This window comes from Chinchilla lanigera, unplaced genomic scaffold, assembly GCF_000276665.1.
Source record: "Chinchilla lanigera isolate Chin_1 unplaced genomic scaffold, ChiLan1.0 scaffold00019, whole genome shotgun sequence".
In the NCBI taxonomy this organism is placed as follows: domain Eukaryota; kingdom Metazoa; phylum Chordata; class Mammalia; order Rodentia; family Chinchillidae; genus Chinchilla; species Chinchilla lanigera.
Window position 1 is genome coordinate 14,950,221 of NW_004955420.1, and position 15,800 is coordinate 14,966,020.

The following is a 15,800-nucleotide window of genomic DNA, read 5'->3' on the forward strand; positions in this document are numbered from 1 at the left end:
GCTGGCCTTGAGCTCACTTTGTAGCCCAGGCTGGTCTCGAACTTGCAATGATCCTCCTGCCTCAGCCTCCCAAGTGCTGGGATTACAGGTGTATGCCACCACGCCCAGCATATATTTCTTTTAAAGAATAATTTAAAACAAGATTGTAGCACTGAAGAAAGAATTGATACCTGAAAAATGAAAAATAAAAATTATTTTGCTGTATGCGTCCCACTATGCAAATAAGTGGTTATGCTACATACATATACACTCCCTGTGGATAGAAAAGGTGAAATAAAGGTGATAAATAACAGTACTTCTAAGTGAGGGGAAATATGTGATATTCCTTTGACGCATTCTTTTATATTCTTATAGCATGAGCAGTGACAGGCATGGAAGATGCCAGTTCTACAAAGTGGCAAGTGTCTTTGAAAACAGAGTCAGATCATTCTTTATAAATTACATATACTTTTAAAAGACGATCAAAGGACTTAAAATTAGTGTATACAGCTAAAGTACACTTTTATACATCTTTAGATGACTACAGTTAAAAAATATTGCCCTTGGGTTTGGGAAATCTTTACCTCAGAGTCTACAAAATGCCTTTGGTAGTAGTAAAAGCCTCTTCGACAAAGGTTACAATGGTTTAGAGCTGTTTTTAGGAAATGTCTTCTGTAAACTTGATGCCAAGTATCCTTAATCTAAATGAGAAAACAAAACAAAAACCAGATTTACTGTACATTCTTCATACTGATCAATCATACTCTCAGAAGTACACAAAATTTATTATAAACAGCTGTGTGTCATGGTGCACGCCTGTGATCTAGCACTCAGGAGGCTGAGGTAGGAGGATCACCATGAGTTTGAGGCCAGCCTGGACTATGTAGTGAGTTCAACGCCAACTGGAACCATACAGTAAAACCATGCCTCAAAAAAAAAGTAACCAGAATTTATTATAAAAAATTTAAATGAAGGCAACAGCAATGTTGTTATTCTACCAAATCGTTTTATACACTCACATTATTTTTCAAGACAAAGATTAGATTCACTGGTTTATGTACTTCAACATCTGCAACGTTTTAAACAGGCCTTGTTGCTACAGTGAATCGTTTTGTAGAGTAGATGGGTGGAGATGATCTTTGCCTGGTTACAGGTGAGAACACTAAGGCAGAAGGATGTTGAAAGCCTCCTCTAAGGAGAGTTAGGTCCAGGAAATGGACCATGTCCATCAACCCAGCTACCTTTCCTTGTTGATTATTAAATTTTACTTATACCAGAAGGATCCCTACCACTTTATGACTCGATAGTCTGTCAAAATTCAGTGCTCTTTCACACAACTATTGCCTTCTGCTGAGAACACGATGGTGAATAAGCAGCTAGAACAAATATCACTAACACCCTTTGACAGAGAACAAAAGAAGCTCAGAGAGCTATCAGGTACAAATGGTAGTATTATGAATAATGTAATGGAGCTGTTTCAGAATGCGTATCTCCTAACATCCTTTTGTTAGAATTTGGCTATGTATTTTAGAGCTTTATAAAATGTACTAAATAGTTTTACTTGGAAAAAATCTGAGATTTTCTTGCTCACAGAAACTTAGATATATATCCAATCCATATCCTATGATATGGGCAAAAGCTTAAAATTAGAAAATCACATAACTTCTCCCCGTCTGTATCAAGAGAAAATCCTTCCTATTGTATTTATCAAAGCATCATCAAATTTAAAAATATTATACAGGTGGAATAACAATTATCCAAAATGTTTGCGACCAGAAGTGTTTTGGAGTTTGGAATTCTTCTGAGGTTTTAAATATGTGCATATACATGATATACCCTGGTAATGTATCACAAGTCTAAACACAAGATCTGTTTATGCTGCACAAGCCCCTTACATACATGCTTGAAGGAAATTTTATACAACATTTTTAGTGTGCCTGCATTTTTTTTTTTTTTTTTGCTACTGGGGATCAAACTCGCAACATTGTGCTTGCCAGACAGGCACGTGCTGCTGAGGTATATCCCCGGCCCAGGTGCCTGCATTCTGATTGCACTCAGGTGTAGAATTTTCCTCTTGTGACCTCCAGATGGAGCTGATGTTTCAGATTTTGGAGCATTCTGGATTTCACTTCCAAGTTAGGGATGCTCAATGTGTACAACTTCTTTGCTAATGAGACCTAGGGCTAATGTGGACAAACTAAATCTATATCCAACTAAAACACCATGTTCAGTTTATAAACAACGTTGGATGTAGGCAGGAACTTTAACTTTTACCATTTTCTCTTCTTGTTCTGACCTCTGGTGGAATTTAAAGTAACTCACATCAAGTACAGAAACAGAAGTAGCAGATAACCTTCAAAAATATTATAGTGGCTCTGAAATATTTTATATGATTACTTTCCCCATTAAATTTACTTCTCTGCATTTAACTTTGCTAGTATTAAAATGAACTTTTGAATTCCTTACATTCTAACTACTAAGTAGTAGGAAACAAAAGCTCAGAAAGTTTAAAAGAATGAATTTCTCATAAATAAGCATGATGAAGCAAAAGATACCCTACAGAGGTAGGCATGGAGACATGCCTATAATCCCAGCACTTGGAAAGCTGAGGCAGGAGGACTGGCAAATTCTAAGCCACTCTGGACTATCAGCAAATGTAATCTAGAGAGACTGTCTTTATCCTCATATTTATCATAAAAGGGGAAAATGAGGTAAAACCCAAAGGTCTTACCCAATTCAATAAAAACTCAGTATTCACATGTTCCCTAGTCTAGATTGGTGGGTGACATTCGACTGTAAACAAACACACATGCACACAGGTACATATATACCTGTGCAAAACAAGCCATATTTAAAGAGGAATTCTGTTTCACAGTCTGAAACAGTGCAAAATAGTACACAGGTCTGGCTGAGATTCATTCCTTTTTACAAGAGCAGCTGCACTTGCCCAAGTAAATCTAGTTTCTTTGTCTAAATTTCCCCACTTACAAGTTAATCTTTAAAAAGAAAGACTGAAAATAAATTTCTAACCTTTACACCATCGAAATGACTTAAGTTTTTGTGCGGGCAAATGTATACACAACCAAAGGAAAATCAAGCCCTGAACTTTGTAAGTAACACACAGAAGAAGCAACATTGTGCTGCGAGAAACAGCGCTGAAGGAAGCAGATTTGCGTTTTCTAGTCACGTTTATTACCAAACTTGGGTCGACTTCAACTCCTCGGGATTCCAGGTTCTTCCGGACCGTGGTTATCTCATCACTTGCAAGATACGCTGGGTGCTCCTCATTGCATTTCAACATCTTCTCCAGTTCGTTCTTGGTTTCATTGTGAACACACTTGAAAATGTTTAAAAGAGGACTGCATTTACATGGGTCATAATTTGGCACTTGTAAAAACAAGTCCCAATTTTAATAAATATATTATATTGCATAATAGTGACCAAATTCTATCACAACAGGTCAGTAAAACCCAGTACCCTGAGTCAGGAATACAGGTAAGTGCCTCTGAACGCAAAGCCACTTGCTTCATGAAAGGGGAAACGCACAGGAACTGGCCCTGTCTGCTGCGGTTTTACTTTTCTACAACAGCACCAGGCACCTTATTGGATGCTTACTTCTCGGACCTTAGGGTTAAATTTGGGTCTAGGAAAAAGTATCCTGAAAACATGGGAAAAGACAATGTTCTATAAATGCTTGTTAGGACTCACATCTACTGATATGATTCCTTTTTGATTAAGTAAATATAAATGCATAGTTTGAGCATTTATTTGTTAAAGAAAGACTTTTCATTAAAAAATCATACTTCAGGGTATCCCTGTGAGGAGCTACCATTCTTAAATCCACTTTCAGCCTCTGTTCACAAATCTCTTCAACAAAGGAGGACATACACTAGTTGTAGGCTTGGAAACAAGACTCTTATACTGTGTCCAATTAATTTTATGTTATCATCTTTCAATCCTTCATTCACTGTACAATAAAAGCTAGCTTCCCACTCACTTGCTACTATAAACAAGCTACAACAGAACTGTCCCAAACAGGACATCTACCGAATTTGAGTATTTAATAACAAGCTACCCTGTAAATGGAACTATGAATCAATACTCTGAAAACACGACACTTTAGGAGAAGTATTTCATAAACCACTGCCTACTTGCACACTTCTAGTCAGCCCCAGGTAGGAGGGAAATCTCGCCTCGCCTGTTTTTGCTGCTGCCTGTCCACCACCACCTCTCCTGTTACCTGGCACTTAGCCCTCCAAACACAGCTTCTCTCCATTGTGTCCTGACCATTAGTCCAGCTCAGGTAAGCTGAGAATGTTTCAAAGGGTGGGATTCTTCTAGAAAACTAAAGAAAAAGTGACATGGAATAGTACCCTGCATATCGATTTCTCATCTTTAACACAGGAAAAACTCAAGTTTGTTTTCCTGCTAAATCTGGTCACTCAGAAGACAGGAGGACTCATTACACAGCTGCTTAAACTTGCCACACGAGCTCTGCGGATATTCTCAATCTTGTCTAGAGTCCGTTTCTCACTGTAACCTCCAGGTATGAAGACTAGAACGGCGGTTTACAGTGGGACTGGGAGGGATAGAAAGTAATGTCAGAGGCTGACTCAGTGAGTCTAAGATGATGCTATCTTTGAAAGGAAACAGAATATGGACAAGCTTCCCCTGGCGATTCTACAGCCCCAATGTGGCTTCTGTTCTACCGTCAGCCCGGGTATCACACATGCCACTCTGAAACTCTGTGGGGAGAAGGCTCTTCTCTGAAGGGCTCCCCGCTTCCACTTCTGGGCTCACAGGTCCTCTGCACTGACCTTAAACTCCTTTGCTTCTCTTGAAGGGAATTTTCAGTGTTCTACTTCTGGGGAAAATAACCTATAACCAGGAACCCTTTCTCTCCAAAGGTGTTTGGGCAAAGCATAGTTACACTTATTGCTGAGGCAAGTGCTGCTCATGTTGACTGTTCTTAAGGCTTTAGTTTTTTTTTTTTAGGCCTAATTTCACTGAGCCTTGAAGGCCAGATGCCATTTTTCTCTTGAGTATATCTGCCTTACGCCAGCCCTTTCTAATCAGTTCTTTCTGTCTAGAAGCCAGAAACCTCTGCCGGATCCCCTAGAAATTCTTTTCTGATGGACATCCTCCTCTTGGCCTAGCTGTATGGCGGAGATAACCGATGCACCCTGAACAGGCCCGACCCAGTCCCTAACGCTGTCCCTGTCCCCTGCTTCTCTGTAGGCTCTTATGGACTCATTTTCCACAGAAACCATAGCAGTGGAGAGAAAAGAGGAGGAAAGGGAGAGAAGAAAAGGTGTTTCTTGATTATTCTGAGGCAAGTTGAGACACCTGATAGGGAACTTGTGAAACAAGAAATGTGGGGAATTAGAAAAAACCAGAGAATTGATGAATGACATAATTTAATTCACTATATTTAAAATGAAAACATATGTTAAAAAAAGGAGACTTCCTGTGGCAATTTTTCATTCTGTTTACCTCCTCTCCTAATTTTTCTGTTTTGGTTTCCTTTTCTCAAAGTGGGTGGATTCAAGCACCAAAGGAAATAACACAAAGTAGGCTGCATGCTAACTCTTTATTCACCACTTCTCTCAGGTGTAGATTCTATTTTCTATTTAGATGCCTTGACTTGAGGAATGGAGGTAAGACTGCCTCAGCAGAGTAAGACTGCATGCTGGACAGGAGAAGAAGCCACCACAGAGATGGGGACAGGGACTTCACATTCTCTGGAAATCCACTAATTTTTAAAGTTATTTATCCTTTAGCTTTACCCTTTTGTAGAAGTGATCATTAAAAGTCTACTAAAGGGATAAATTCTACAATTCTACCTTCTCTCTGAATTTTCATATGTATTTTCCAAACAGGAACAAAAAAATACAAAAGAACAAAATAATTTAAGTAGACTTCCAACAGAAGAATCCAGAGATAAAAAAAAAATCATTATATCCTTTTCCCTCCTAATCGCATTCACTGTACATCCTCTGAAATCCTTGTCATTTTTCTCTGCTTATAACTTTTGATTTTTTAAAAATCCCAAATAGGGAATTGAAATGAATCAAGTAATTGACCCTAAAAGGGCATGTCTCACATCTCTTTAATAACGCAGTTTCTTCACTGTTTAAAAAACTCTCTTAGATATCTGAAGTTAAGATTTGTCTGGAGCCAGGCCAAGGCTGTGTTTTAAGGCTTGAACTAGAATGAAGCGAACTGCATCCCTATGAAACCAGGGATCTGCTATTACCTGTTCTTGGGTCCTGTTCTTCCAGTACAACCACCTTTTTTTCCAGTCTGGACCTATCATATTTTCAATTGCATTTTCAGCTAGAAAGAAATTGTAAACATTAATCAGAATTTTACCACTTACAATGGGCATGTAACTGTAAAATGTTCTTATAACTAATAATAGTCTTTGCTTCTTAACTACTTTGAAGTGCTATATCAATATGAAATCAGCTGAAGTAAAAAAACTAATTACATGGTACATGTATGAGAAAACCACAGACAGTATGTATTTAAAAGCTTTGAAAAGTACCATTGTTTATAGTATTCCTGTAAGGACGGTAGCAAACACAATAGTCTGAAATATAACATTGTAGAACATGAGTGCATATAAGTGTCATGTGTCCAATTTATTTAATGTCATAGTTACAAAGTAACTGACAGAAAATCCCCCCCAGTCACATTTCACTTATTAATGACGAAGACCTTTAAATGCTAGTTATCATCTCACAAATGTTCACTGAAGCAGGATGAGTACTTCGGCACCGCAAATGCTCAGAGCCCAACAGCCCAAGTCCCTGCTTACTGTCTCTGAGCCGAGCCTGAAGGGCCTCTTCCATGAAGTAAATAGCTGCGTCCCACTGCTGCTTATCAGATATGGACCGGTCCTCCAGCGCATTGTGCTGAATAACCCTCTGGAATGGCAAGCACAGAACAGGCTCATGTGCTTTCTGTCCTCTCAGAAATTTTATTCAAATACACATAGTAAATGTCCAAGATAAAGAGTATGTCCTTCCCACAAAAATGCAGAGTGCCTTTGCTTTCCTTTTTCTCAGACGAGGTTTCGCTATGTAGTCCAGGCTGGCCTTAAAATTACTAAGTAGCTCAGGATGGCCTTCAACTCAGGGTGATCCTCCTGCCTCAGCCCCTTCAGTGCTGCGATGACATGTGTGTGCCACCATGCCTGGCTAAGACTGCCTTTTTTTATGCGTGCCTGCCATATTTCTATCTGAAAAATACACAGTGCAGATTCTCTCTTGGCCCAAATGAAACAAGTTAATAGAAATACACAGAAATACACAGACAGAGAAAGAATGATAGGGGTAGGTATACTGTACATCTAACTACATACAATGCCATACCCAGAAGCCTAATATTTAAGGGTTAAAGATTTAGATTATCTTCACTTCTCCTTTTCCCCATATGAACTATGCAGTAACATTTTCAAAATGTTACCATTTTCCCACTGTTAACAGCAATAAAAATATTTTACATGGTAAATTCCTGAAAAGCCTAGACATAAATGTTAGCTGTTTATTACAATTACAAACTGGTTTCAAAATTTCATAAAATTTTTTTTCATTTTTAGTACTAGAGATTGGGGTCTTCCTAAATTGTAGACTGGCTTGAAACTTGCAATCCTCCTACCTTAGCCTCCAGAGCAGCTAGAATTATGTGCCATCAGGCCTGGCTCAAATTGTGTAACTTTTGAGTGAATGAATGAAAATGACACCATTCTCCCAGAAAGCCAGTCTTTAAGACACTTAACACAAATAAATACATTTTTCAAACATTTCAGAACAAAATTATTAGCCAGTCATGCTGATTCGGGCCAGTAATCCCAGCATTCAGGGTGGCTGAGGCAGGAAAATCAAAAGTTTGAGCTCGTCTTGGTCAACTTTGTGAGATTCCGTCTCAAAAAGTCAACTGAAAAAAAAAAAAAAAAAAGGCAAAGAAGAAAGGGATGGAGATGTAGCTCAGTGGGAAGGCCCTGGATTCAATCCCTAGTACCACACAAAAACCAAAACAAGCCTAAAAAACCTACTAGTTCATGGAGAGATATGTACTTTTCAAGAACATTGCTCAATCCTTTCACTTAACAGTACTTCTCCTGGCTCTTCAGGCCGAGCAGGTGACTTGACTATTAAAGGTTTAACTATGGGAGGGGCTCCTGAGGTCGTGGAGGTCAGGAGTCAGGCTCTGCTGTCAGACAGAACAGGCCTAGACTCTGCTTTGCCAGTGGCGAGCCTAGGACTGGTTAAGGATTAAGCCGAACGATGCTGTGAGCTTTGCAGCAGAGTTCTTGGCAGTCGCATTTACTACCCAGGGGTAAGTGCCGTGATCGCAGCCTTGGCTACCTGCAGACAGGTGTGGAATGGCTCATGGATGACAGCGTGTGCAAGTCTAAACCTGTTTATTGTAAAACTTTGTTTTTCTCTGAAATGACAGCCAAGAAGGAAATAGCAAAGGGTGACTTTTAGAAGGGAAAATGGTAAAGGGCCAATTACAGATTATAAATGTTTCTATATGTTAAAGTCAGGTAGGGGCTGAGCGGCACAGTACCAATTCCTGGTACCGGAAGAAAAACAAACAAACAAAAAATAAAGTCATGTCAAAACAATCTCCCGTGAAAGAACATCAGCACGAACAGTTATTTTTCAAACGATGCTGACACTGTAAGTGCCGTACCAAGCTGTCCTCTGCAAAGTCATTCCACTTGTGGCGCTTAACACTTTCCTCCTTGACAGCTTCTTTAAGTTTATCAAATATGTCATCGTGTTCTTTTCCTTTCGGTTCTGTCATGAAGCGGGAAAATTCTTCTTGTAGGGTCTCCCAAGCAACCTAGAATTGTTTAAAAGAAGAAAAATAGCTGGATTTATCCCAAGTACTTTTATTTAATATGTAACAGGAAAAATAACACATGAAAAGAAGCCAAAGAGATGCAATAGATCAGCTTATTAGAAAATACATATAGAAGTACATTAATAAAAAAGTAGCACATATAAATACGGTCTAGAGGTCTCACGCTGGTATGGGGTAGAACAGATCTAAATTTGGTCTCCTGATAAGCTTTTTTAGACAAGCACAATGGTTTACAGCTTAAAAATTATTTGTCAACATTAAAAACTGAGAAACTGTACACGGGCATCTGGTGTCCAGATGAGCACAGTGGGAACAGGATGCCCATCTCCCCACACGACTACCTGGAGAGGCCAAGCAGGACCCTCGCATCTGGAGCTGCATTCCAAGCCTGGCTTCAGACTCAGTTCACTCATTTACTCTAAACTGCAGGCTTCTGAGTCTATGTTCGTTCCACACCATACAAAGATTTAACAGTTCTTAGTTATGAAGTCAGCTGTCTTCGCATCTTTGCCTTTAGGCAAAGATAAACTTTCAAACATAGCTAAGTGTTATACTTACATAATTAATTATGTAATTATGTGAAGGGAAAACACAGTGCCAAAACTAACTACATTTAAATATGATTTAGCGGCTTTCAAACTTTGGGCTTTATGTTTACCCCATCTTCATTTTAAACACAAAGAAATTACAGTATAAAGACAGGTGATTGTCCAAAAACACACAGTGAGTGATAGGTGAGTATTCAAATCCATACTGCCTAACGCTCCCCTGTAAGATTCTTCCCACTGCACCTAAGGCTGAAGGCACGAAGTGCCAGGAGGCAGAATCAGTGCACGTTTGATGACCGCCTCCACCGCCTGAGCCTTACGCTAGGAAAACCCCTGCTCACAGGACAGGGCCAGAAGACTATGAGGGAGAGCAGTGGGGAGCTAGGCACATGCGGCAGCAGCTCTCCAACTGCTCTTGGGGTAGACACGCTAAGAACTGACCAGGGGTCAGCACTAGGCAGCTCAGGCAGAGAGGCTGCGACAGTTCTCAGGAGCCTGGAGGAATCGAGAGCAGAGTGAACAACTCAGCAGGGCTGGGGTGGGACAGGAGAGAAGTAGCGACTTTGAACACCGCCTCCAGTTCTGTGAGCAGCCTCACACGGAGCACAGGACCCTGACTTGTGGCTAGAACACTCTGCATTAGACGCAGGGCAGATCAGCCTAAATAACCAGCTACTATCAAGCCATTTAGTCCTTATAACAATGCTGTGAGGCAGACACTATCGCCCCGTTTTTTTGACGAGGAAATAAAGATTAAAGCAAAGAGCCCAACAATCACATAGCTATTAAGTAGGAGGGCAAAGACGCAGGGGTAACAAAATAGATTTTTAAAAGTAGTTTTTCATAATTTCTAGTTTAATGTGGTAGGATCCTAACGAAGAAAATGATTATGTAAGTATAACCAATTCCTCTGGAACATTAACAAATAAAATGACTAATCGATTGAGCATTTTCCTTATAAAATCTCAATCTATGGAAGTTCAAAATATTTCACACTGAAGCAAATTTTGCTAGCTTTCTTAAATATTACATTTGGAAGAAGAGCCAATGCCTTCCAATACTATCCCAATCAGTACATTTTCCCAATTAGTCCCTGTAGCAGCATTTCGGTGAGCCCCAGAACACAGATGTAGGACAAAGCGTAATTGGAATATAAAGCCCCAAAAGAAGAGACAGTGGCTGTGATGGGAATAAAACCTGAAACCACAGCTCTTATTCCCTTCAGATAGCGCTTCTTACCCATTTAATTAAATTAGAGCCTAACCTCTACTGCTTTATTGGGAAGCTGCTTATCAGTCCACTGTTTAAGCTTGATATCCACGGTAGTATTAAAAGTTCCTGAATTCATGGTTTGTGCAGCAGGAAGATAGATGTTTTCGATCACATGAGTTGATACTCTTTCCCACAAAGACTGCTGAAGGATTTCCTCCCTGCAATTAAAAAAATAATCTTTCAAGAACATCAAATCAAAACATACTAAGTTTTTAACAGCAGCTTGACTGAAGTATCGATTGCACATATGTACGGTTTTGACATGGGTGTACGTCTGTGAATCACGGGAATCAAGACAGCAAATGTGTCACATCAACCCCCAAAGTTGTAACGACTCGCTCTGCCATCACTATGATTAATTTGTATTTTCTACAGTTTCTTTTATACGAATGCACCACAGAGCATGTACTCGGGTACTTTTTTGTCCATCTTCTTTCACGCAGCAAAACTGACAAAATTATTTTGAAATCCATCCTACTGTGTATATTATATTTCTCTATTTTAATTGCTGAGTAGTACTCCACTGTCTGCACGTGTTGGCTGTGGTACATAAAGCTGCTATGGGCGAACATTTATAAATCTTTGTGTGGCTGTATGCCGTTGTAAAAGCTGAATGGTTGGATCCCTTGGGAACTACACATTTAACTTTTTAAGATATTACTGGATGGTTTTCCAAATGCTTACACCATTCTGCATTCCTACCGGCAGAGAACTGGAAGCCGTAGGCCCTCTACATTTCTGACAACACTTGGTGCGATCAGTCTTTCCCTTCACCTGCTCTAGTACGTCTGCGGTGGCATCTCACTGTGGTGTACAGTTACCTAATGACTGGTCATTCTGAGCCTCTTTTCATGCTCTTATTTGCCTGGAATTAACACATAACCCTTATGTTTTTACTGTGAAGTCCATGACTGAAAAATTTTTTTTTTGGTGGTACTGACGACTGAAACCAGGCCCTCCGTGCTAAGCTACACCGCCAGGCTCAACCCCACCACCCTTACGTTCTGTTTTGAGACTGGGTCTTGATAAGTCACTAAGCTGCCCACAGCGGGCTCACATTTGTGATTCTCCTGCCTCCTGGAGTGCTGGGATTATAGGTGCAAACCACCATACCTGGTCAAGACTGAAAAACTATTTGCCGAAACTTTTATAATTTATCGGACCACATCACAAAGCATAGAAATATTATGAGATACTGCTAGATTAAATATGTCACCATTTCGTGATTAAGGTAATGATATATAAAAGATACAAAATCAAGTAAAAAATTTTGCTTTAAAAGACATTTTTTAGCTGGGCATGATGGCACACGCCTGCAATCCTAGCACTTGAGAGGCTGAGGCAGGAGGATCCCTGCAAGTTTTAGGCCAGTCTGAGCTACACAGTGAGTTCAAGGCTAGCCTGAACTCCATAGCGAGACCCTGAATCCCCCTGAAAAAAAAAAGATCCTTTAACACCAAATCTCTAAGCAAAAGGCAACTATATTAAGGACATGTGTATTCGGCTTACCCTGAATTAAAGTCTACTATAATAGACTACTACAGATTAAAAAAAAAAAAACCCAAACTGTATGGTTTATCAGATGATCAGTCTTTTTTTTTTTTTGACAGAGTCTTGCTATAAACTTGAACTCACTATGTAGTCCAGGCTAGCCTTGAACTTGGGCAATCCTCCTGCCCCAGCCTCCCAAGTACTGGATTATACATGTGTGCCACTAGACCCGGCTGTCCGATGGTTGATCTTTGGAGTAACCTCAACTGTGTAGGATGCAGCCACAGTGCTCAGGGTAGCAGAAACATCCCCTCTGCCCCTAGGCCAATGGCACTCTCTTAGGTGAGCAGAGTCTACATTGCAACCTTTCCAACCCCTAACTAAATGGTCTGTGCAAAACTAACTCCCCTGAACCAAAGCCCTTAGCTGCTGGCTTCATCTCAGTAACGTGGTCTTTACTCTAACCAGAAAATGAAAGAATATATGGAGAGGCTGCATCTCCAGGAGCTCCCGACAGTGTAGGAGGATTTAAGAAGCAAGTGGAAGCAAAGGAGCTCACCAGGGCCTGCGCTTCAGATATCACTTTAAACACAAACTCACGATTTCTGAGAGGTGAACGGAAGAGCAGGACTCAGCCTCTGACAACCAGGACTCTTCTGTTTGTGTCTCAGAAGAGATCTGGTCTGTTGTTTCTTCCTAGAAATTCTGTGGGCAAGGAATCTACACCCTAGACACTCTTCAAAGAAAACATAACCAAACTCCAGACTACAAGCCTGCTGCTTTCTGACCCCCAGCAGGGGCCACCGTCACCTGTCGCTGCCACCTGTTCTTACCAGCCTCTCCTGGCTTCCACCCCCGAGCTGCTGTCCTTGTCCCAGACTCCCACTGCTCTCCTCTACCACAACTTCCATCGTGTCCCCAAGGTCCGTGCCGTAACAAATGAGCCATCTCATGTCCTCACTCTCTTCCTCTGGTCTTTGGGCCTCCAGATTCTCTGGCCCTCCCCGAAGCAGCTGAATGTGCTTCAGAGTGAAGAAGCGGAAGCTGCGTCCTCCTCACTTCACGGTCTCTCTGCGGGGTCATCAGTCCTCCACTGGCCCTCAAAACTTCCACACCGTGTGCCATCTGGTTGTCTCCTGTTCGTTGCTGTCATCACCCATTTCCCCAGCACGTGTTCCGTAAGCTTACAGACTTACAGTCGCTACCATCCAGGGGTAGCTCCCATAGTTACATAAAATGCACCCCACACTGCAGCTTCACCTCTTCATCTCCCAAAACTTTACCTACACTCCATTTTAAAGAAAAAACATTTTCAAAATGAAACATTTTTCTTTTAAAGGAGAGAACTTGGTTAACATAATTTCAACCAATACAGAAAAAGTGGTAAGCCCCTGTAATTCCTCTTTAGGAGATAACTACTTTCCAGTTTATCATTAAAAATATAATGCCCACGTAAGTATTTATATGGGTATATTTACACAGTGGACCATACTCTCCATATTGCTTTATAAATGCTTTTTTAACCTACAAGTATACTGTCTACAGCTTCTCATGTCAATGTCCACATTTATCAATTGCGGCATAGTCATCTACCCTATCAGTAAGTTAAATACTATGCAACACCAAATAAAAAACATGAATTGCACTATTTTTTACATTTATAAACAAAACTATGGTGAAGACTGTAAGTTTAGCTTTGTCAAATGTACTTTTGTTTCCACATATTCCCAGCAATGCCTATTAGATATTGTTTATTCACTGCTTATAAGCTCTTCATTATCTACATATCCAATCACAAAATCATGTTAATTCTAATTTTTTTTAGCTGACCTCTCAAATATCTCAAAAAGCCTTCTCTTCTTCGGCTGCATCCAGACCACCATCATCTCCACTGCAACAGCTAACTGGCTCCTTGCTTCGTGTTCTCCAGTGGTATTCCAGCTTCCCCACCACAGTGATCTGTAGGAAATGCAAACCTTACCTAACCCTCTTCACGCTTGTGGGATAGATCCTGAACTAAGACTTAACAATCTTGCATACAGCTACTGTTTCACCTCCTGCTTCTTAGCTCCGTCATCCTGCCTGTTATCTTTCTTGCTTGTACCTCCTGGCTTTGCAACACCTGCTTTTACCTCAGACCAATTCATCCTTTAAATCTCAAGATTATGATACTGAAAATCATCTGATTCCTAAAATTTGAATTACAACATTCAACTGTGTTCTTTTTTTCTTGTACTCTTTTTAGCTAAATCAAAATAAACAATATTTTCATAAACATTACATGCATATGATAGAGTAGATGTCTATGAAGCCAGCCAGTAAACCTATGAGAAAAGATGTATTTGGATTGACAGTCATATAATTTTAATGACATGCCAGTATCTCCTGCCAACATTAGTAGTCAATTCTTGATAATCAGGTACACTGTGTGAAAATACAGTCAATTTACCACTATAATGCTTTACTGTCAAATCTAAACCCTATTAACTTTCTTAAAACCTAACTCGAGTTAGGAGAATGTGTACAGATGTGGAACAAACTGCCATCTTAGGACCTAAAGTGCTTACAACACTGCTTCCAGGTGCCAAACGGAGATCAAACATCCTGCGACTTACCCGTCTCAGGCATGCACCCTAAAATATCACACAAGGCATCATGCAGCAAAAACACACCAATAAGGGCAACACCAACCATGTCACAATTAAATGCTTTTATTACGATGCAGTTAAATTCAATGTGGTAAGAACAGTTAGGTCTTGCTAGTCTGATCTGTACATTAAGCTCTAGAGCTAGAAAAACAAATGATGAAGACAACAGAGAATCATTTGCTCTAGTGGCACTCAGACCTGATACTCCAGCAGCCAAGTGTCCTAGATTTCCCCCCGCCTTTTCAGTGAGCAACCTGGGTTCTTATTCCTTCGCAATCCCTTAGATCAGTGGTGGCAAACCTATGGCATGAGTGTTGTGCTTTTCTTTTCAGACAAAAGATGTTAATGTATGAGTTGTTTTTTTGAAACGAAAACCTCACTATTCATGTTTAACTGCAGTGTTGGTACTTTGCAAAAAATAAGTAGGTTTTGGGTTACAGTTTGGCACTTGGTCTCTAAAAGGTTTTCCACCACTGCCTTAGACCCTGCATGTTACATACATGATATTCACCCTCTACGTTTGCTTCAGTGTAAATATAATTTCATTTTAGGGCTACTCTATCCAAAGAAAACTAACATTTCTATTCGATGATGCTGGAAATTAATTTGCAAAGGATCACATTTTTCCTGTTATAAACAGCATTGAATGTTTTAATCATTTTTGATGTATATTACATCTCATATACCCTCAAAAGGCAACTAGTATTATACTCTCTCAGCATACACACACACACACCCTGTTTATCTGTATTTGTCTTACAACTTCCAAAGCTAACGGACTTACACATGTCTCCTTTCGGATAAGGAGAGATGAAAATGCGCAAATACTGACTCCTGAGGACAGAAGAGGGATCATCACCGGTATCAACAAGAAAGAAACAAAGCTGACATGAGGAAACTAGGGAGAACAAATTCCAACTTAAGGACCAGGCCCTTGTGTCTCGAGAGAAAACCTTTAACTGAGCAAATACAAAAGGTATTGAAA

At 40.1% G+C, this 15,800-nt stretch overlaps 1 protein-coding gene across 4 annotated transcripts in view; it reads right to left on the bottom strand.

The window, feature by feature from the left end:
- Positions 1–15,800, bottom strand: part of Opa1 (optic atrophy 1 (autosomal dominant)) — a 79,593-nt gene that overhangs the window by 22,731 nt on the left and 41,062 nt on the right. For all 4 annotated transcript variants that reach the window (XM_005383200.2, XM_005383205.2, XM_005383201.2 and 1 more), the window contains 6 exons: positions 10,669–10,834; positions 8,683–8,835; positions 6,800–6,908; positions 6,236–6,315; positions 3,176–3,316; positions 564–680 (listed from right to left, as the gene is read on the bottom strand). In XM_005383200.2, coding sequence (XP_005383257.1) covers positions 564–680; positions 3,176–3,316; positions 6,236–6,315; positions 6,800–6,908; positions 8,683–8,835; positions 10,669–10,834 — 766 coding nt within the window. The remainder of the gene's footprint in view (positions 1–563; positions 681–3,175; positions 3,317–6,235; positions 6,316–6,799; positions 6,909–8,682; positions 8,836–10,668; positions 10,835–15,800) is intronic.